General features: G+C 44.3%; 1 protein-coding gene across 9 annotated transcripts in view; it reads right to left on the bottom strand.

The window, feature by feature from the left end:
* LOC148012422 (pfkB-like carbohydrate kinase family protein) overlaps positions 1-23756 on the bottom strand; it is a 194361-nt gene that overhangs the window by 89438 nt on the left and 81167 nt on the right. For all 9 annotated transcript variants that reach the window (XM_087669691.1, XM_087669694.1, XM_087669695.1 and 6 more), the window contains one exon: positions 2264-2390. In XM_087669691.1, coding sequence (XP_087525817.1) covers positions 2264-2390 — 127 coding nt within the window. The remainder of the gene's footprint in view (positions 1-2263; positions 2391-23756) is intronic.

Here is a 23756-nt window from a genome sequence, read left to right as displayed (position 1 = left end):
TTACTACCCTGTTTGAAGTTTTCCTTGCAAGAAATCACGCAATCCATCTGCTTCATGTTGTCAAAAAACGGCTCTACATATTTAGCCTTCCTTGGATTTCCTAGGTTCATATATGTACGTACAAATGAATGGGCTGTTGCATGTGTCTTCTTCAGTGGCAAGTGAGCACCATCGAGTATGTGGATCTTCCTACCAAGGATGATTTGGCTCCCTCATGTGCTGCAGCCTCTTCAGTCACCCTGGCTGATCTTCAGTGGTTGTGCAACTCTTGTACTTTCTGTACTCAATAATTAATACAATTACCCAACTATTTTATAAAAAAAGGATTGTGCAAACTTCAAACACACACAAAGTGTGTGTGCATGTGCATGCGTGCAATTTCTACGGAATGAGAGAGAGAGAGAGAGAGAGAGAAAGAGACAGAGAGAGAGAGAGAAAAGAGAGAGAAACATTGGGGTTGCAAACAGTCCATGATGGTGTCATTCCTGGAAAGCCCCGTCTTTATTCTTCCCGGCATATTCGTCAACACTTTCGGGTGCCTCAAGGATACCACGACATTTGGTCGTCTATACAAGACAAGCTTATGAGGTTCTCTCCTTTGCCTGCATTATAGCCATTGTCTCCTTGGCATGATTGGATGTTTGTGCTTCCTGATGATTTCAAGAAAAGTTCAACCAACTAGATATATCATTAGATGGTAGAGGCCAAGAGATGGGTCACTGGAAAGGCTAATAAATTATGGCGTATTTGGGATAGAAAAAAGAAGTGGCAATAAAGATTCATCCAACTCTGGAAGTCTAAGGTTCCTTATCACGGTAAAGTGTTCATGTGGAGGTTGCTTATTGGGGGTCTTCCAACTGGCGATGTGTTGCATGCTCGCAAGATCTCTGTTGGTCATTGTGTATTCTGCACTACATGTGATGAGACATTGCTTCATCTCTTTGTCTCTTGCCCTGTTGCTCGACAGATTTGAAATTTTGTTTCCCGTGTGTGGTCCTCGGCAACCCAACACCGGATATCAGCTCATTCGTGGATTATGGGAAAGATGACCTCTATGTCTACTTTGCCTTCAAATTATTCCTGCCTCTTCCATTTCCTTAGATGGACAATCCTATGGCATATTTGGCATACTCAGAATGCCTTTATTTTTTATTCAGTAGCGGGCATTCATGGTCATGTGCCGTGTTCGTGGTTTAGTGTTATGGCAAATCTCCTCTATGGTGTCAGCTGATCTGGTTCTTCTTTACATTGCTGCTCCCTGGCTGGATATTGTTCACTCCTCACCAGCTATCCTTTCTGTGTGATATTCCTATGTTAAGGTCTTCATAGATTTTCATTTGGATGTGTTCTTTCTTCGCTGACCTGATGGTCTGATGTAAATATTTACTACTTAATTCAATTATCTTCACGAAAAAAAAAAGAGAGAGGCAGATAGACAGACTTGCATGAGTAAAGGTGTGCTTTGGGGAGCCCACATGAACACTCCCAACTGTACCTTTTCTTATCCTTGAGGGAGAGTCATCCCCCAGTGATCCCCTTCTTGGGGATGGACTAAAGGACATCTCACCCACCCCCCTAATTGGGATAGGCTCATAAGACATCTCAAGGGCCCATCCTGCCTGTCCTCTATTTCTATACCTGGCTAAGTTTGGACACAAATATGCAGTCACAGGCATTGAGCAGCCTTCTATTATGACTTTTAAGACCCTTACTCTTGTTGGATAAAGATCTCATCCACATGCTCAAAGGAAGATAGAAGAGATTACAATGACTGTGAGAGTATGAAGAAGAGAGGCATTTCTTACCACAAAGGATACAAAGACATCAATCCATCTCGGGAAAGATGGAGCCTACATAATAGTGCATTGTAGATAGTCCTCTACATACAAGAAAGTAATACAAAAGTTCAATGCAGACATGGGAGCTAACATTCACTTGCAAAAGGAGGCCATGTGCCAGTGTGAGGTTCCAAAGTTTATTCTACAAGTATATCACTTTCTCTTCATATGCCAACAAGTTCTGTTTAGAACTTAAGACCACCTATTAATAATTGTCCTAATGGATAGTCTCCAGCAACCTAATCAACAGTAATATCAGGACAATGAATCCACTTTTTATCTTTTGGTAATAATTTATGTTACCTGTAGGAACAATAGAGGTGAAAGCCTGCTATTTATTGCAACATACAATACAGGGGACTTTAGATCTGAGAAACCTTTAAAAAAACACATTATATGAAACAGATAGGGAAAAGCTCAATTACCTGTAGAACATCTCTCCAACATGATACAGCCCAAGGCACCTAAAGTTACAATTACAAAGCTTAGATTTGGCAGTTTCAATGCCATCTCAACAAGTGCTTCAGGCAAGCTTGATGCCTCAGTCCATGCCTACATCAACCAAGACAGTAGAATTTACACTTGAAAATATGTTTATCAGAAGCCTCCCTCTCTGCTTCAGTCCACCCAACCTGCCGTCCCAGCCCTATCCCATTAACAATTAGCACAACATTTCATCTAAATCCCATCCTGATCCCATTGCCTCAGTCCATTCCTATATCAACATAAACAGAAGAATGCAAGACTCCAGAAAAATGTTCATAAGAAGCATCTCTCTCCTCTCCACTAGGTCCAAGTTGCCAACCAAGCCCCATTCCATCAATCTTTTCTGGACAAACTTTCATCTCAGCCCCATATTTACTACCCTTTTCTGCACAGCCTCTCATCCCCACCTCCCCTTTTTGCACAGCCTCAGTTACAGAAGTATAATCAATGTGACAACTCATGCTACATAATGCCCAGTATGGTGACCAGCTGGACTCTTCTCATCAACTTCAGTCACTTATCTCCTGCAGCAGTGTCAAGATCCACCGTGATGCATTGAGTAGGACAGATGCAAAAAGATAAGTGGCTGGAAAGAGGAAAACTGTTGCATGTAAGAAACCAGTCATCAATGGCCACACTAATGCAGCTTGAACCATCTTCGTTGCTTGGGAGACAAATTGAGTTGCAAAGGAAAGTATTTTAGCACATGATGATCGCTTTTGACATTGAAATGGCTGCCATAGATATAGTGATGCCACTTTTTAATAGCATGCAATATTGCTAACATCTCTTGCTCATAAACATGTAGTTGGTGCTCCTTGTCATCAAGCTTTTGGCTCTCATAAGCTATAACTCCATGAACTTAATATAAAACAGCCCCTACTCCTCTTCCACAAGCATCTGCACATATAATAAATTCCTTAGAGAAGTTCGAGCACACAAAAATAAGTGCTAAAATTAGAAGAGATTTCAGCTCATTAAAGCTTTTGTCGGCTATGAAGTCCCAATAGAAAGCTTCTTTTTTAAGCCTATCCATCAATGGAGCCACTACATGAGCATAATTCTTGATGAACCTCCTATAAAAAGAAAATAATTCAAGGAATCCTCTCAAAGATGTCGAATTCATAGGGATAGGCCATTCTTTGACCTTGTTCTCCCACAATATGACCTAAGTATTCCACTTCATCTTCCATGAAAGAACGCTTCATCATCTTGACAAAGAGTACGTATCTTCTTAGGGTATCAAATGCCTACCGTACATGCTTTAAATTCTCCTCCTTGGACTTGCTATAGATAAGGATATCATCAAAGAATACAAGGACTGTTTTGAGCAAGAATGGCTGCAATATTTTGTTCATAAGGGGTTGAAAAGTGACGGGTGCATTGGAAATTCCAAAAGGTATAACCAAGAAGAAGTGATATAATCCCCTTTCAATCTAAAAGGCTGTTTTGAACTCATTCTCTTTCTTCATTCCAATTTGATAGTAACCCAAACGAAGATCTATTTTGGTGAAGACTTTTGCATCCTTAAGCTCATCAAAAAGATCGTCAATGCGGGGAATAGGATACCTATTCTTAACCATTGACTTGTTCAAATCCCTATAATCAATGCACATGAGAAATGATCCATCCTTCTTTTTTACCAAGAGCATGGGAGAGGCAAACAGCAATTAACTTGGCTAAATTAAGTCCATTTCTAGTAACTATTTAACTTGTTGCTCCACCTCTTCCCTGTCAAACTTAGATAAGCAATAGAGAGGTTTGTTGATTGGCTTTGTTTTGGGCAACAAGTTGATAGGATGGTCAACCTCTTATTTAGGATTTTTCTTTTATACTTCAACTTCAGCTCTAAGCTCCTACCAACGCGTTGCTGCTACCTCGCCTCCCGCCATCTAACCACCGCGCCCCCGGCCATTGTCCCGTGGCGCGCTCCTGCTCCAACCTCCATCACGCTTGTCCTCTCTCGCCTTCTGCCGCGCCTACTCCCCCGCCTTCTACTCTACCTCCCTCCCACATTGTCCCTATCACAATTCCCCTCTCCTCCCAACGCTAACCCCGCCTCCTTCCGCCTACTACTCCGCCCGTCCCCTGGCGCAACCTCCCCCCAGCGCAAGGTCTGCCTGCCGTCTGTTTCCTCCTCCCTCGTCAGCTCACCCCCCCACCTAAACTCGCCCTATCCCCCATGATTGAGGGCCTCAACCCCCGCCTCCTCTGCCCTGACCATCCATCTCTTTCGTACTACAGCCCCCACCCCCGTCTGACAGGCCCAACACCGGCACTATGGCCATTGCGAGCCGGCTTACTTGGGTACCCAACACCCCCCCCACTCCAATTGCTCCCTCCCTCTATAGCAACTCGCCCTCCCCCCGGTAGCGCAACAGCATGTTTGGTAGGTTCTCAGCAGGAACGCACAATGAAAACCTCTAGTCAGACGCCCGTGCAACTTGCGAGTGCCCCCCAACCAAACACCTTTGCGTCGTCCTCTCTAAGGAACAGCTCTTAGCCGTCCATGCCGTAGAGCGGGAGCTTAAAGAAACAACAATCTTTGGGCAGGGGGTAAGTAGTACGTCACTCCCCATCCAGGGCCCAAGCTTCGGGATTGGCTTCACTCCATGCTGCGCATCGGCACAGTGCAGATAGTGGAGGTGGTTCTAATGGGTCAAGGGATCTTCATCATTCGACTTACATCAGCTGACGCAACCCGTGAGTTACTAGGCAGTTCACCCTATGCTTCCGCAAAGGGGGTCACCCACATGCTCCCTTGCTACAGTGGCTTCATAGTGGAGGCAGTTGCGCTCTACAACAAGTTCCTTACACACCTAGTTACCCTTCTCTTCCCCGGACCGGTGATAGAGTATCGCCAGTTGGTAGAAGACTTTGGACGGCTCTTCAGCATTGTCCTTCTCGTCTCTTTCACAAACGCAGTGACAATCGCAGGAGTCCCAAAGGTAAAGGTGGCAGTGAAATAGACAAAGAATATTCCACAGTTTCTAGAGATTGAGGCAAGCGGACACTCCTTCAGGCAGCAGGTTATTGTGACTGGGCAACCAAGGTAGTGCTTGCGATACCATGACTTTGGGCACCACACAGCAAAGTATACGCGCTTCGAAGCTCAGGCGGCTTCGCCGACAGGCCCATAGGTGGATACAAATGGTTTCACACGAGTGCAGAGACAACAGAGAGAGAAGGCAGGGGGGACCGCAGGCAGCTCCATAGCCATGACAGGGAGCAGGAGGGCGAGTGTCACCCCCTCAGTAGAGCACCACACGGCCCCCCCTCCTCGCCCTACCCGGCAGGTCCACAGGTCTACACATCCATACCCCACAAAGGCGTCACATGCCGTATCACCCAAGGACCCACAAACCCCCCTCCCCGCAACTCCCTCCCTCGACCCTAGCTCACACCCCCCTTCACCTAGAGCTACTAGTCCCCCCCAACACCCACCGGGTGCCTCGAACCACCCTATCATCCCTTGATCCTTCCCCTCCCCACCATCACCCCCACCGCGACCAGTCCCCTCCCCCTGATCCCCACCTAGTACAGGTGACCATTCCCCTACCCATCCCCCCCCCCCTTCCATAGGAGGTGAGGAGCCCCAGACGCCAACATCCTCCATGCACTAGCAATCTAGCCCCCCCTCCCCCCCCCCACACACAATCACTAGTTCATCCGTCCATGAAGCCCGTCACACTTTTCCGAGACAGGCACAGCTGCTACCATAGGAGTTTTTTCGCAATGGGCCATGGTCTTACTTGAGAGTTGCGAAGAGCAGAGTGCTCCCACTACCTTGAAGGTGGGAATCCTCGTGGTACGCAAGTCTAGGAGCTGCAAGGTCCATCTACTAGCACCACTGGATGGACCAAACTACGCCTTCTTCCTTCAGTCCTCTCACACAGGAGACTGGACGACAACTCAGATAGAGGAGGTGAAGAGCCAAGTAGCAGACCACATCTCTCAGTGGATGGAAGAAGGTGGACTAGCACTTTTCTCCCAACAGTGGCCGGGTTGCATGATGGACAACAAGTGGTGGTTTGGGGCCGAGGTCCCTCATCTGAGCATTATCTTTCAAGCCCCTCCACAGTGGAGAGCGCCGATGGATGTGATTGAGTGGCCCCTAGCACACATGGCCCATTTCCACCAGTGTACGAAGTCGCACCTCTGAGCCTAGTTGATAGATGCCCTAGTGGTACCACCAGGCGCATCCATCACCCCCATGATCTACCGCTCAAGGGCTACCATGGGGGAATGGAGTTCACCATCCAAGCCGGCAACAAAGCGTATACGTATACCTCATAGTTCCTCTTCTTCATTAACAGCTTCCACACGAAACAGATGCTTGTTCGGTCAGTCGTAGGTCTCCCCATGAGTTTACACCTTGCATCCTGGAATGTGAATAGCCTCCACTATAGTAGGGCACGTGGTTCCAGGAAGTTCATTCTTCAACAGGAGTTGCAGCCTGCTCTTGCCGACGGACCGATCAACATCTTACTTCTACAGGAGCACAAGCTCACTCCCACCCACGCCCAACGGATAGGGAAGGTACTCCCGAGCAGCTCTCACACTGGGAGCACGCCATTGGTGCCCACGGAAAGAGTGGAGGCATATACACCTCTATTGGCCCGAGTCTCACCGCCTGTGTATGAGACCACGGGACGATAGTGGCTAGGAGGATTCAATGGATCAGATTGGATATTGGGGACTCATGCCTTGGAGTCCTCAATGTCTATGCCCCTACGGAGGTTAAGACATGCAGTAGGTTCTGGGTGGAGATCGCGGATGGACTCCCAGATGTGGAATCCTGGATCGTTGGACGAGACTTCAACAACCTGGAGGCTTTAGAGGACCAGTAGGGCACAGGAAGAAACTACCAGGGTATGGCTGGGGAGGAGCAGGAGACATGGAAGGTCTTTCTACTAACAGTAGGAGCATGCCATGCCTAGAGGGGTTGGATAGGTTTTATGTGGGAGACTGGAGAGGCTCTCCTGGAGGCCACATCGGGCAATTGACGTGCACCACGTTCTCCGGTTCTCCTGATACTTCATCCTCCAGCATCTGCCCTAAATAGGAGAGAGAAGGTGACGAGACAGATTAAGCAAATTTGGACCAGGGAGTGGGGCAGGAGAGACCAGATCGCAGAGGAGGTCGCAGACGGCCCCAATCGAGTCGAGCAATATCTACCAACAAGTGGCAGCCATACAGACTAGGCAGTAGAGCTGGCAGGAGGAGAGAGCACTCTGGCGGGACCTTGCAACCACGCAGAGATTATTACAGGAGGCACCAGGGGATCCCACCCTCCACGTAGAGGACGTACGCGTGCGAGCAGCCATTGTTGGTCTAGAGGACAAGTGCTCGAAGTTCTCATTCCGTACCTCAATAGCTTTCTGGGTGCGAAAGGGAGATGATGTGCAGGGAGTTTTTCCAGGTGTACCGGCCTTGCACCTTAGGAGAGTAGAAACCCAGCCTTCGAGATCAGCATGGAAGGACTCGTTCTAGCCTAGATGAGGTAATGGAGATTGCCACCGAGTACTACAGACGCCTTTTTCCAGCAAGAGACGGCCTCAGCTAGAAGACAGCAATGTACACAGTAGGTCTGGGATCACATCCCTTCCCTCGTCACAGAGGAGATGGGGTGCTCCCTCCTAGCCCCCTTCACAGAGAAGGAACTAGATGAGGCTTTCCATACATAGGATGGGTAGAAATGCAATGGCCTCTCTAAGGCCTTCTTCAATACCTACTGGGAGGTGCTAAAGGACCCCCTACTGATGGCCTTCCAAGAGATTTTCACTTCAAGACAGATGCCAATAAGTCTTTCGGCAAGCCTTATCAGTCTTCTCCCCAAAGGGGAGACCGGTTGGAGTTTTCCCAGTGAAGATCGATCACCTTATTGTCATTGGTCTATAAGGCACTGACAAAGATGATTGATAGGCGACTACGCCCCGTGCTTCCAGACATCATTCATGATACACAGATAGGCTTTGTCCAGGATAGGAGCATCCTAGACAATGTATTCACCTTCTTTGAGAAGACAGAGTGGGCTCAGTACAATAAGCAGAGATTGGCCGTACTACTCTTGGATTTTGAGAAAGCTTATGACAGGGTGGACTGGGATTTCCTAGAGGATACCATAGTGAGGTTGGGTTTTCCCCAGGCTTAGATTCGCGGGGTCTCCGCACTTTACAAATCGACCACCAACAAGTTTCTCATAGGTGGTAGGCGAGGAGAGGAGTTTCAGCTGGAGAGATTGATCTGGCAGGGCTGGCCCCTGGCCCCATATCTATTCCTACTCTTTGCAGAGGCAATGTCTCACTTCCTCAGGTCACGGGTGAGTGGATTATGTGGCCTCCGGCTTCAGTGAGAGAGGAGACTGAGTTGTTAGACTAAGAGTAGGCAAATGTTGGGAGGCTGGCCCGGCTCGTACCATCAAGACATGGCGGGAGGTGTACAGGATGGTGAACGAGGAGGTGTTACAACGAGTATCAAGCTACCAGAGAGGAGTGGAATTAAGGAGAAAGAAGATAGACGCAACAATATCTCAGGAATGGCTTGCTCCCCCGATACGAGAGCCGATAGAGCTCGAGGAGGTATAGGCCGCTAGGTTTTCACCAACAGGCATCCCCCTAGGGGTGGCAGGTAGAGTGGGCGGCGCTCCACCTAGGACCTTCTTCACTGTACAAGAGGGGGGCCGTCTGGCTCTTGACAGAGGGCAGCAGGATGAGGGGACAGCTGTCCTTTCATGGAGGAGGATCCAAGTGATTGGCCTTCAAGGGAAGACATGGCGGCTGGACCCTTTTGTCTTTTGGAAGGAGCTCAACGAGTGGCGCCTCTGGATCTAGGGGGAGGGCAGGCCACTTGATAAGTTGGAGTGGAATCCGGGAAAGTGGCTATGGCCGGCCACTACAGTCGCCAAGAATCCACTGAGGTTCCTGGAGTACACCGCTAGGATTGGCACATACGTATTGATACAAGAGAATATGGATTGGGCGTCGTCACGTAGTAGGCACAGGGTGGAACACAGCATCACGGAGCCTTTCCAACCGACCTTTTGGCACCCCCTACGGGGTAGCTGGAGGCCGAGGAGAGTATCATATTTTTTATGGCTGGTGGCACTTGGAGGCTTGGCAATGGGAAGTTGGCTTGCCCAGATGCAGAAGGAGGGAGGTTGTAAGCGCTACACAGAGCAGCCTCTCGAAACCCCAAAGCACTGCCTTTGGTCGTGTGAGGCAGCGCAGCTCATGTGGAGACAAGCATGCCGTATCCTTCGCCCTATAGCACCCAGCCTTGGATGTATCTCATGGGGAGCTTTTTGTTGGCAGGCAGTTAGCCAACGCCGTCACCTTCTGAATGAGGCCAAGATGCAAGACACGATATTCTTTATCGAGGCGGGATCGTGCGCAGTGGTCGTTTTGGAGGCTCTTCCCATCCGCTAGGTACTGGAGCCCACATCAAACCGCTCTGAGGTATGCGAGATCACAGGGAGTCTCATTGGTTGGCATATCTGAAAGACACGGTGTCAGGAGGCTTTTGGCGGAGAGAGACTTTCAGTACATGCGACCTTAGCAGAGCTCTCGACCTCCCTCATCCACTCCCTCCACGGCTGATGGGATCACGTGCAGGGCGAGTCCAGGGCTCATCAGGAGCTCCGATGTCATTTCATGGGCACTTGGGGCGGCTAGGACTTGTTTTTCATGATACAAGCATGCAGTCCCAGATGGCGATACACCCCCCTCTCCATGGCCTCTTGCCCCCATCCCCCCTAGACTGCCTTGAGAGGTTTGTATACATTATGTATCTGTGACTTTTATCAGCTCCAGCTAGTCTATTGAGCATGAGCACTCTGTTGTAATCAGTTTTTTTTTAGTAATAGAATCAACCGCATTTTAGTTGCAAAAAAAACCTCTCGTTTAGGAGGCAAAGATGATGGTGGCTAAAACAAAACCTTATATTCCTCCAATAGCTCTTATAATCTAGGGTCCCTTTTCTTTGAAGAAGAAGATGGCTGATTTGGTGGTTGATCTTCATCTGCTTTTGCAAGCAAAAGAGTAAAGATACATGACTTCGTATTGATTTCCTTCCGCAATTTCTTCATGGAGATGAGCTCTATCTATTTGTGGTCAATGCCCTTCAATTCTATGTGGTGTCCTTGCCAATTAAATTCCATTTTATTTTGTTCCAAATCCAAAGTAAATTTGTCAAGAGTTTTCATCCAATAACAACATCAATTAGCCCCATATCCAAAGTGATCAATTCCACTTTTATTGTGCAAGTAGGAGATAATTATATAGAAATACATGGACACACTTCTTTACCAGACTCATTAGCACCATTTGCAACTTGTATTCGCAAGGATGATTCCATATTAATGAATAGCAACTTCAGCCCGCTCAAGGAGCTGGTATTGACGAAGCCATGAGTACTACTCGTATCCACAGGAATATATACAATCTTACCATTAATGATACCTTTGAATCTAAGAGTATTTTCTCCTTTGAAACCTGTCTATGCATCATGTGAAATAGTATATAAGGAAGAATGAGAATCATTGGTGCCACCTGGATCAAATAGAAACCCATCCATGGGATCATAAAATTCTGCATTGGTAACATCCTCTTCTTCATACATTTCTTCTACCATTGAACAAATATCAATATGCAATAAATTTCCCTCTTGTTCCTCTTCTTCTTCAACTTCCACATATTGAGTAATCACCATGTTGATTTTGAAATTTTGGGCTTTGTACTTCAGCTTGTGATCTTGGGACCACTTCTCTCCATATTTAAAGCATAATCCTTGGCGTGCATTTCTCTAAGCTTGTCATGACGAAGGAAGTTGATATTGGAATTGTTTTGGGTAAATTTTGAAGCACTTTCAGCCCTTGAAATTTTTCCTTTTGCCTCAGCCATATTTCTGAAACTTGTCCCTGTTTTGGAGCATGATTCCCACCTTATTTTGAATCATAAACAATGGAAAAGTTGGCACTTTGCTGTAATTACTGTTATGACTTGCTAAGATCCTTGTTTTCTTGCTTGAAACCCCCTCTCAATCGGCTAAAAACTTGTCCATATCTTGTAGGTTGATTGGAGGAATTATCCCCAAACTTCTTTGCTAGGAAAATTCCTTGCATCTCTCTTGTGTTTCTAAGAATATCTTTCAGCCAACTGAATTGCTTCGTGCAAAGTTTTAGGATGTTGAGCTTCAATTTCCGATGACAAGGCAGTGTCAAGACCAAAGATATACTTGTTTAACTATGCAAAATTTGAAATACCCTCAATATACATAGAGAGATTCAAATAAGTATTTGAATAATCTCTAATGGACATTCCTCTTTGGGCCTATGCATACCATCTTCTTTGAAGTCTTTCCTTTTCTAAAGGGAAAACAAAAACATCAAGCATGGCTTACTTGTGTTGGCCAACCTCACACATATATCGCCATCAAGTATAAGCATAGCCTTCAAGGTAAAGAGCCACAAATTAAATTTTTCTTCATCAGTTTGAGGATAGAGAGTGAAATACATCTTAAGTTTGTTAATCCACTCCGACGGTAAAGAATTTTCCCCCTTGAAATTGGTGATATTGATCTTTTCTTTGTACTCCTCATTGTAAGATGGTTGCACATTGTTATTTGGCTATCCATAAGAGTGTTGTCTCCATGAATCCTTATTCCAAGAATGTTGCCCAAGGTAGGGTTGTCCAAAACCAAGTGACAGGGGTTGACCATTTGAGATATACTCTTTACTTCAATGATCTTGGGCTGATCTTCTTCGATCATTTTTCCCATCAACATGAGCTTGGTTATTGACTGTGTTTCCTTTAGGTACATTATTGGGCTGATGATAAAAGGATCTATAAAAAGAGTCACATCCATGATAATCTTCATCCATCCTAATGTCATCTTGTTCATCTACATATCTATGATCATCTTTAGGGCTACTGAACTAAGGTCTTGAAGTATACTTACCATGGGCTTGCGATGAAAAGAACTTACCCCTCACTTTTGATGGTTCACCTCTTTTAAAAATAGACATAACAAGCTAAGTACTTTCCTTATTAGGATGGGCTAGATAAGAATCACGAAAGATTCTAATAAGAAGGTCACCAATAGGTTGGGATTCTGTTTGTGATTTGCTGTCTATATCCCTTACGGCTAAAATAAGCTCTTCAAATAGAGATTTGTTGCTTTACTGTAATTCACTAATCCCTTTATTCATTTGTGCCACTCCTTGAGTCAACCCATTATTCATTTGTGTCAAACCTTCATTCAATTTCTTTAATTCTTTAGAAATCCCTTCATTCATATGGCCCAACTCTTTGGATAGTAACAAGTAGTCATTGATTGCATGTGGCTCATGAGTAGCTTCAATCCTTTGATACATGCTATAGGCAACTACTATACTAATGCCTTCATCACCTTGCTCATGATTTTGAGCCTCATTAATGTAATTTTGACCCTCGTGAAACTCTCTGACATCATCATCCATTGCTTCTAAAACAAAATCCTTCTTCTTGTTCCTGGCCATTGAAAGAGGAGTGCTGTAATAGTGGACTGCCTGTCAATAAATCCTTTGTTTTTCTCCTACTATAGCTCCAATCCAAGTGTTTTTTAGCTCAATAGGAAGCTTATGAGGTGGGGATACACCATGTTTATAGAGGTTTCAACTTCGGATAAAGGCCTAGGTGAAATAGTGTCAAACAGTGTTACCCTGTTATGCTGTCCCACTGTATCTCCTGTCAATAAAACTGAAATATCTTGAGCTCCCGATATCGGATCAATGAGATTTTTGATTCAAAACGGAGCTGAATATCCCCTATACATATCGTGCTATCAAGCTCCAATTAATGGATCAATACAGAAATTTTGGTAATAAGATATTTACTACTATACAGAAGTTCCCTGTACCCTGTCTACTACTTGTAAATGTCCTTTTTGGACCTGTAAGAACTCCCTGGGTATAGCAAACCCTGCAAACACCTGTAGGGGCCTAAAAAGGGTTATGAGGCACCTATGGGGATCAAAGCAGACATGTAAAATAATGGATATCTGCTGTGTAAACCTGTAAGACCTGTTGAAACTTGTAGGTATCAAGAGAACAAGAAATACCCTGCTCCTCTTCCACTGTTCGTTCCAATGTCTGAATGGGCTGAGATACCACTGTACCACTATTTATTCCAATGTCTAAATGAGCTGAGATACTACTGTACCACTATTAACCAATGCCAAAGATGATGTACCTGTACCTAAACTTAAAATTTGCATGGGTTCCGAGACTTGAGGGGTGTGCCAAGTTCCTCCTCAAGCCGGTTGATACACCCCTTCAGCATCATAATCAGGAAGGGAGGGTCACCTCACTATTGTCTTCCTAACTCGCTTGGCATCTGCTTTTTTCTCACGGGAATGAACATGGCAAGTACATGCTACTTGGCTAAAAAAACAATGATGTTGTGCATTGACTGAAAAACTCTTTGAATCCTTTGATGAAATGCAGGTGAGAAATAGAAATTGACTGAATTAAAATGATCTAAGGATAGGGTATTACCCTTTGCACTAACTCACTGCATTACATGTATCCGGTTTATCATTTTCACTAATATGTTCAATCATGTAGCATTAATGATCAACCAACAAATCAAATTCCATGTTAGGTATAAAATGTAGGCACTGAATCAATGCTTGCAATCAATTTTGGCACTAATCTTCAGTGGACAGGATAAAGAAATATGAAACAATCACAATCAACCCTATGTTAGGCTCTATATGCTCTTAAATATCAAGCTTGATGACCAATTACTCTTAATCTCCCTTTTTCAACAATTGGATTGGCTCAACAATAGGATAATAAGAGAGATTAAAAGCATTAACCAGTAAGAATACATCTTGTTGCTAAGAAGAGTATTGAATGGGTTTTAACCGATCAATCCCCTACATAATCCATCCCCAAACTGATCAAGATTGAGTGCAATAGATTTAACTTTAATAAAAATTTGGTCCTATGATGCTTGCCCAAATATGTCTTCAGCTTCTAGTAATTAAGAGTGCTCCAATGGATTATTAGAAATCCATACTCGAGTAAAAGATTTCATCATCGTAGGAGAAGAGCCTTTGAGCAATGAAGAAGCACTAATTCTTGATGGAGATCAAGAATTGATGAAGATACCATATGTTCAAGTATCCAATAGAGTGAAAATGCCACTAATCTTGATGATATGCTTCAATGTTTGTCGAATCTTAGTGGTATAGCTTTGCTCCCGCCTTTCTTGATTTGAATACATCATAAGCCCCATGGATTGAGCCTCATTGAAGCTAAAGTTTGAAGAAATTTGTGGCTGCCTGCTTTTTCCCAAATTGAAACAAAGAAATTGCTTTAAATCTGTGAGAGAGGACAAGATCCAAGCTCAGCACGGAAAACTAGTAGACAGTGTGAGAGTGAAGCACGACACCCAATCCAATAGCTGAAAGTACAAGGTACAACCCTTAAACCTTAGGGTTGTAGGGGTGTTCACACCCAAACATGGTAAGTGCCCATAAGTGTGTGTCATAAGCACATACGAAATAATACCATAAGTCTGGGGGAAAAAACCTCTCCTACCGAGAGTAAAAAGTGCCCCACTATCCTATTGATCACCCACACTCCTATGTGAGCATAGGGGTAAGTGAGGCGTGAGTGAAATACCCAGCAAACCCCCCTGGAGTGAAGAGTGATCAAGAGTACAAGGATCATCCGCCACCAAAGGAGATCAAATTTAAAGCATGGCGAACTGCTTCAAATTTTTCACGAGGAAGAGCTTTGTTGAAGATGTCTGCCACATTACTGGTGGTAGGACAATAGACAAGGCTGATATCACCTGCATGTAGCCTCTCTCTGACAAAGTGATAATGTATCTCAATGTGTTTCATGCGTGTATGAAAAACTGGGTTCCGTGCCACTGCAATGGCACTCTGACTGTCAATGAACAAAGGAATAGGCTCCATAACAGATACATCCAAATCAGTTAGCAAGTGTCTAATCCATACGCATTCAACTGTGGTAGTGAAAGCTGTCTTGTATTCAACTTCACATGACGATGTGGCAACAGTGGACTATTTCTTGCTAAGCCAAGATATACAAGACGAGCCAAGAAAGAAACAATTGCCACTAGTGGAGTAATGTGAATCATAATCACCAGCCCAATTAGAATCACTGTAAGCATGTAACTGCAGTGGTCCCCCCTTGGCATAAAGCAATCCAAGAGATCTAGTACCTTGTAAGTAACGGAAAATACACTTAACAGCTTGCCAATGTGACATGCGTGGTTGATGTATATATCTGCTCAGGGGTGATATTGCAAGCTGTATGTCCGGTCTAGTGTTGCATAAGTAAATAAGACATCCAACTGTTTGAGCATATGTATGTATATCAAACAAATCACTGTCATCATGTAATGAAGTTTAAGTCCATGTTCCATTGGTGTACAAACTAGCTTGCAATCTTGTAAGCCAAACTTCTCAAGAAGTTTACCAATGTATCTTGACTGTGATAACCCAATACCTCTAGCATCATGTATGAACTGAATGCCCAAGTAATAATGCAAAGACCCCAAGTCTGACATGTCAAAAGTTTGCTGCAAATTTTGTTTAAATGCTGAAATCTGATCAGCATGTGTCCTTGTAAGCAAGAGATCATCAACATAAAGACAAATGATCAGCATGGATCCCCCCTCTTTACATACGTAAAGGGTAGACTCAGATGAGCTGTTTATGAACCCTTGGCTAAGTAAGAAAGCATCTATCTTTGCATACCAAGCTCTAAGAGCTTATTTTAAACCATATTAAGCTTTTTTCAGCTTGCAAACCAAGTGTTCCAAGCCCTCAACTGCAAAACCAATGGGCTGCTGTACATATACTTCCTCATGAAGTTCCCCATGTAAAAATACAGCTTTAATATCCAACTAATGCACAGTCCATCCACAATGAGCAACCAAAGCAACCACAGACCTGATGGTCGTCATGCGGGAAGTAGGAGCAAATGTCTCCTCATAGTCAATGCCTTTCTTCTGTGCATAGCCTTTAGCAACAAGCCTTGCCTTGTATTTGTCAATGGATCCATCTGCATTCCGTTTTAGCTTGTAAACCCATTTTGTTCCAATGGCTTTCTTCCCAAATGGCAAAGACACCAAATCCCATGTTTGATTCTTAGTGATAGAATCCAATTCAGCTTTCATTGCCACCATCCAATGCACACTCTGTTGTGTATCCTCAAAACATTCAGGCTCCTCATCATCAAGGGTGCTTGCTACCATAACGAACTCCATGGTATGTGCAATATCATGCATACGAGCTTGCCTTCTAGTACGACCAGCCATGGGGGCATCCAAATGACTATCTTTCATAGTCTGTAAAGATCATCTAGGCATTTATCTTGCCTCCTGACTGTGCATAAGCTCTTGCAGAATTTCCGTTTCAATACTTTGCTGAATATTCAGATCAGCCAATGGCTGATTTTTTGCATTTTCCAAAGGAGTAGCTGGCTGAACATTGAGTTCACTTGCTGAAACTCCAATTGAATCACCAAATGTAATGGGCAGCAGCCCTTCAAATATATCACGGGCAGCCTGATATGTGTCTAAACCAGCCATGGACAATTCTGATTTTTCATTAAATAGTATATCCCTACTGACAAACACCTTTTTAGAAACAAGATCATAGAGTCTGTAGCCTTTGCTCTCATTGCTATATCCCACAAAAATGCATTTAACAGCCTTGTTATCCAACTTTTTCCTAAGTACCTTTGGAATATGTGCATATGCAAGGCACCCAAAGGTACGAAAGTGTCCAACAGACGATTCTGGCTGTTCCAAGCCTCAAAAGGTGCAATTTTCTTCAAAGCTTTGGTGGGGCATCTGTTCAAAACATGGCAAGCACACATGACGGCTTCCATCCAAAAAGTGTGAGGCAAGCTCTTTGCCTTTAGCATACATCTGGCCATCTCCATGAGTGACCGATTCTTTCTCTTTGCAAACCCATTCTGCTATGGAGTATAAGCAATAATGTACTGATGGACAATGCCCTTTTGCTTCAAAAAGAAATTCAGCATAGAGAACATGTATTCTCCTCCTCAGTCCGAACAGAGAGTCTTAATTTTACAACCAGACTGGTTTTCAACAAGTGCAATAAAAGCCAAGAATGGATCATACACTTCTGACTTTTTGACCAAAGAGTAGACCCAGCAAAATCGAGTAAAGTCATCAATAAAAGTCACAAAATAGTAATATCCTCCCAACAACTTTGTCTGCATAGGCCCACATACATCTGAATGCACTAACTGCAACCTGGCTATTGCTCTAAAAGCAATATCACGGGGAAACGAAAAACGATGCATTTTTCCCAAAATACATCCTTCGCACAAGTGCTCAGGAGGTCTCTCCACTAGAGGTAATCCATCTAGCATATGCGTACGCTGTAAGAGCATCAAGCTGCCAAAGTTCACATGCCCTATCCTAGCATGCCATAACTCTACCTGTATCATAGCAGGAGTAAGAGTGGATGCCAAATACGTTGACTCATCAACTGAAAGAGCATCCAACTCGTATAACCCATGACATAAAGTGCCTGTCAAGACCAAAGTCATGTGTTCTTTGTCTCTCACAATGCATCTGTCATCATCAAATGTGACCTGCAATCCACAACGTGCCAAAGAAGAAATAGAGAGCAGATTCTTTTTTATGCCTGGCACAAATAAAGCATCCTGTAGGCGGAGAATAGAGACATCAATGGCTGTGAGCACAATCTCTCCAATACCTCGAACAAGGTATGATGCATTATTGGCACACTGTACAAACATGCCAATTGGAGCAGCACTAATAGAAGCAAATAAATCTCTGCGAGATGTAACATGCCTAGAAGCACCACTGTCAAAAAACCAAGTGCATGCATCCTCAGTAGAGCTAAATACTCGATCTGCCCAAGATGTGTCATAATTGCATGTGTAAAAACAATAGTCCCTGTCTGCAACAAAAGGCGCGGACTCGATAGCAGTAGAAGGAGCATCGAAACAGACATTCCTGACTCCTTTTTCTTCTCCTTGGCAATGTGCTTTCTGCACTCAGTAATGTAGTGGCCTCGCTTCTTGCGATAATGGCATTTGCCCTTTTTTGCTTGCGTACCCCCTTGTTTTTTATTTGCATATGATGTGCCAAAAGTCCCAAAACTCTGCAGAGCATTCTTCACTTGGCTACCTTTGCCCTTCTGTCTAGCCATAAAAACTTGCTCAAAGACTATAGCATCCACACCACTATTCCTCTGTGTTTGCTCCTCCTCTAGAAGCAAACTGACTAAGTGAAGAAAAGTGATTGGCTGTGCGGCAATCCTCATAGTGAGGTTTAAGGCTGTATGAAAATCCAAGTACGAAGGAGGTAATGAGTCCAAAGTGGTAGATATCATCTGTGCATCCGAATAGTACTCGTCAGCATTCATGAGTTGCTCTCGCAAGTCTTGAATTTTGTTCAAGTGATCCTGAATAGAATCACCTTCATCCATTTTCAATGTCTCTAGCTCTTTCTTTAAGAAAGAGATGCGAGTCTCATTCTTACTTGCAAACATCTGCTCCAAAGTTAGCCAAGCTTCTCGTAAAGAAGCTGTTGAATGAATGTGGGGGATGATTGATCGCTGAACTGCCAATGCAATCAACGACAAAGCCTATGCATCCCGTGTATCCCATGCTTTTTCAGCTGCTATTCTTTGTGGTAGTGGCTGAAGTGGAGCAGGCTGAGGTGCCCTTTGTGCACGTACTCCTAGAGGAGGAACAGTTCGAACCACAACTCCAAGTCGAGCTTATTCTCCACTAACATAATCCCAAAGATTTTTTGCCACAAGTACATTTTTCATCATGAAGGACCAAAGTGAATAGTTATTTCCATCCAGTCTATCTTCTTTGGATACATACGTGAAGACATCTCCTCCCTGATTTGCCATGATTATAAATTACCAAGAAAAAGCAAAAGAGCAATGTCGAAGCAGGACTACACTAGAAATCTGAAAATTTTCTAGAAATTGCAAGAAATAACTTTCTGCTTTTAGTATACAAAGGTGCACTTTGTCAAAACTGTCTGTTATGCATGCAGTCCAACGTGCAATTAGTGTTTAGCAACACTGTACCAGCAAAATCCCCAAAATTTCTTGCTTCAGATTTGTTCAAAACAATCTATCAATGACTGTAACTGCAGTGTGTATGCCAATGTCCTCAGAAAACATAAAAGACCCAAATTTTTTTATGAATGTGCCCTGAAATTTGCATCCAATGTGTCCCAGACACGTTTCTGAATGCTATGCCTATGGCGTAGGAACCCCTGCTTCCGAAAATTGCAGCTGAAATTAAAAAATTAAAAAACAATTTACCAAAAAAATGGAATGACTGGCGCAAAGACGTCAAGCAGGTGTCAGGTGGGTTGACTGGTGGCGCTTCAGACGGCGGGCTATCGCTGGTGGGTTCGGGCGCCGCAGTAGGTTCCTCACGGCGCACTCGACGGGTCAAACAAGTGGCGAGCTACAAGTCAGAGACTGTGGGAGGGCACATGCGGCTGCAGCCGGCCATGACGACTGGTTACGAACGTTTGGCGGGGCGTGCAGTAGCTAGCGGGCGACGTGGCAGCTGCAGACTGATGTGGCAAAGGGAGTGTCACAGCAGGACTGATGGCGGGGCACTGACAAGCCACAAGTACGATAGCCAAAGGGCAGGCGGGGCAGTGGCGTTGAGCGAGGAGCTGTAGGAGACGGACAGCACTGATACTAGAGAGCAGGGTAAGGGCAAGAGCTGCCGTAGAGACTGAACAAAGCCAAGGCAGAGTTAGACTGAGCAAAAAGCTCCCTAGAGGCTGAGCAGAGTTGGGCAGAACCTGAGCTGAGCAAAGTAGAGCCAATGCTCTGATACCAAATGTGAGAGAGGACAGGATCGAAGCTCAACACGGAAAACTAGTAGACAGTGAGACAGTGAAGCACGACACCCAATCCAATAGCTGAAAGAGTGTAAGCTGAAAGTACAAGGTATAACCCTTAAACCTTATGGTTGTAGGGGGTGTTCACACTTGAATACGGTAAGTGCCCGTAAGTGTGTGTCATAAGCACATACGAAATAATACCATAAGTCTGGGGGAAAAGACCTCTCCTACCGAGAGTAAAAAGTGCCCCAGTGTCCTACTAATCACCGACACTCCTATGTGAGCATAGGCGTAAGTGAGACATGAGTGAAATACACAACAAAATCTTGCCAAGAAGCTCCAATTCAACTCAATGATGAATGTAGATGCTTATCTTCAACTTCCTGAGGCCAAGAAGCATAAAAGCCCTCTCAAATCTTCAAGAAATGGTCCAAATATACTTGTTATCCTGAAACTACCATAGCTAGGGTTTCCATAAAGCTTCAAAAGTTCAAGAGAAAAGAAGGAGCTTGAATATAACAGCCAAGAGTTCTTAGTTAGTGAGTATGGAGCCTAATTGAAGTACAAATGAAGTTGGAGAGTGTTTGTCTGGCTAGAGATGAAGTATCAATGTTGGGAATAAAGGGCCATCGTACCTTTTATATGTGCACGGGTGTGAACACACCCTTAGCACATTGTACTTGCATATATATATATATCTATCTAAAAACCTAAACGTACACTCGCCATTGTACCAAAAAACGTGCTCACACTCTACACAGCTTGCTTTCGCTCTCTCTCTCTGTGTCTCTCACTACGCATACGACAATCTGCCTTGATCTTCATGCCTAATCAATTCCTACAAACTGGTATCAGAGCACAAAGTGCTACAGACGATCGCCAGGATGAGGCAGAAGACCAGCGTGGTGATGAGAGCTCAAAGGTGAGCAGGATAGTCACAGGTGGGAGCTGCAGGCAGTGACAGTCGACTGCAGCACGCGACGGGACAGCAAGCGTGAAGCATAGATGACAGGCTCGCATGCACGGATGGCAGGCTCACACGGGTGACGATCGCGACCAGCAAGGACGGAACCGGCAACGGGGCTCACAGCGCCCGACTAACAGGTCAACCGACCCATTAGAATTTTCCAAAAAAATTCAATCTTTTTGGAAATTTATTTTACCCACTGACAGGGTTTCGCACACATAAGCACAAAATCTCAGTTCTGTGCAAAATCGGCTCAAAAATTTGGGGCTTTTCTCGAATCTGGGGATCTCAACACAAAATTGGAGAATCTGACTCAAAAATTGCAAAGTCAGTGCACATTTGCCTGGGAATTTTGGGGCTTTTCACATTTTAGTGAAATTCTTTCAATTTCACTGAAATTAGTACACGCAGGACTCGGAAAATTTGGGGATTCGTCCAAATTTGGTGCGAACAAGATGCAACAGTGATATTTGTCTCAGAAATTGCACAAATTTGTGACATTTTGTCCTTGACATTTGGGGCTTTTAATGTACATGCATAAATTGGGCTGAAATTAATCCAATTTCTCGACATTGAGGCAGATTGGACCCCGTGAAATTTGGGGCTTTTGCAGTTTGGGCAAAATTTGTGCAGCTTTTGGTCATTTTATGTACATGTAGGTTGAATTCCGCGCAATTTGGACATCAACATTTGGTAAAATTTGGGGGTTTTGCTGAAATTGCTTTATTTTGGCAAAATTGGAGAGTCCTATGCTTGACAGAGGAAATGCAGATGTGTGTTTGACACTTTTGAGCACAAAATTTTGGGGCTTTTGACCGTTCATGTCAAATTTTATGCCCGTGGGTACATGTACAACAAAAATTGCAGCTGAAATTTTGGGATTTCTCATGTAATGTGATGCACATGCCCTTTGGAACAGCTGTAATCAGTTGGATAATGCTGTAGCACTTGGTTTGGTGCTTCTGAAAACTTAATTACAGATTAATTACAGATCTGAAATCTGTACTTTTGCGTGGTCATTTATTGCTGATTGGTACTTGTTTGTACCTTGGTCACTTGGGTGACAGTTTGGGCCTGCATTTGCTAGTTTTTTTGTCACATTTGGGCTGAAAACCATGGCTGGCAGCAATGACAGCAGTAATTTGATGCATATAAAGAAGCTTGAAGGCGCACATAATTTTGCAGTGTGGCAAAAACAGTGCTACAATATCCTGTTACAAAAGAAGCAGGCAAAGCCGATCAAAACCAAAGGGGCAAAGCCTGCGGACATGGATCAGGACGATTGGGATGAGCTGAATGAGCTTGCACGCTCAACCATAGAGCTATCGATTTCTGATGCCTTGCTCTTCAATATTGAAGGTTTGGATTCTGCATATGCTATATGGACTAGACTGGAAGAACTGTATGCACAGAAGAGTGTTGCAAGCAAAGTGTATTGGCTGAAAAAGCTTATAGATTTGCGTATGAAAGAAGGTACAACAATGTCTACTCACTTGAGTGAGTTTAACTCCATTTTCAGCCAGTTGGTTTCCTTGAAGTTCATGATTGATGAGGAATTTAAGGCTATTTTCTTGCTTTGCACTCTACCAGAGAGCTGGGATACATTCAGGACTACTATGAGCAATTCTAATGTTATCCTTTTGTATGCTGATGTAGAGAGTGCTCTACTTATGGAAGAGATGAATCGGCAAAACAATGCATCCAATAAGTCTTCCAGTGCTTTGCATACTAGGGCCAGATCACAGCAAAAGGGCAAATATGATGGCAAGGGACGCAGTAAATCACGTGGCAAAGATGTTGAATGCCATCATTATGGCAAGAAGGGTCACTTTAAACGTGACTGCTACAAATGGAAGAAAGAGAAAGGAAAAGGCAAGAAGACAGATGATTGCAAGGAAGAAAAGAAGGACAATCAGCCTAAGAAGAGCAGTGTAAAAATTGAAGAGGTGAATGTAGTCACTCATGACAGTGACAATGGGAGTGATGTACTCTTTGTCTCTTCACATTTTGGTGCACATGCGTTACTTGCACGTACAGATGATGACATGCATACCTGGATTCTTGATTCAGGCGCTTCCTTTCATGTCACCCCTTATCATGAGTGGTTTTCCGCCTATACAAGGGGTCGACATGGTGTTGTCCATCTTGGGGTCAACTATGTATGTGAGATTGCAAGTATTGGCAGTGTGTAGTTTCAGTTTAAGCATGGCTCTGTCTTTACACTTCAGCATGTACGGCATGTACCTCAGCTCAAGAAGAGCTTGATTAGCACATGGCAGCTAGATGATGATGGTTTTCATACCACCTTCGGTGATGGAAAATGGAAGATCTGTAAGGGATCTAGGGTTATTGCCAGAGGCTGCAAGAGTGATACTTTTTATCCACTTCATGTATCGAGTGTGCGTGACCATGTTGTTGCCGTGACCGAGCAGCCAAGCGTTTCTTTGTGGCATGGATGGTTGGGACACATGAGTCAAACAAGAATGAAAGTGCTTTCTCGTTTGGGTTACTTGCCTTGTCTTCATTATGCTGATTTTGAGCATTGTGATCATTGCATTT

The sequence above is a fragment of the Lygodium microphyllum genome, chromosome 27, assembly GCF_053477565.2.
Source record: "Lygodium microphyllum isolate KBCC chromosome 27, Lygodium_microphyllum_v1.1.10, whole genome shotgun sequence".
Classification (NCBI taxonomy): Eukaryota; Viridiplantae; Streptophyta; class Polypodiopsida; order Schizaeales; family Lygodiaceae; genus Lygodium; species Lygodium microphyllum.
The sequence above is the reverse complement of the archived record's forward strand: the minus strand, read 5'-3'. Positions and strand labels throughout refer to the sequence as shown.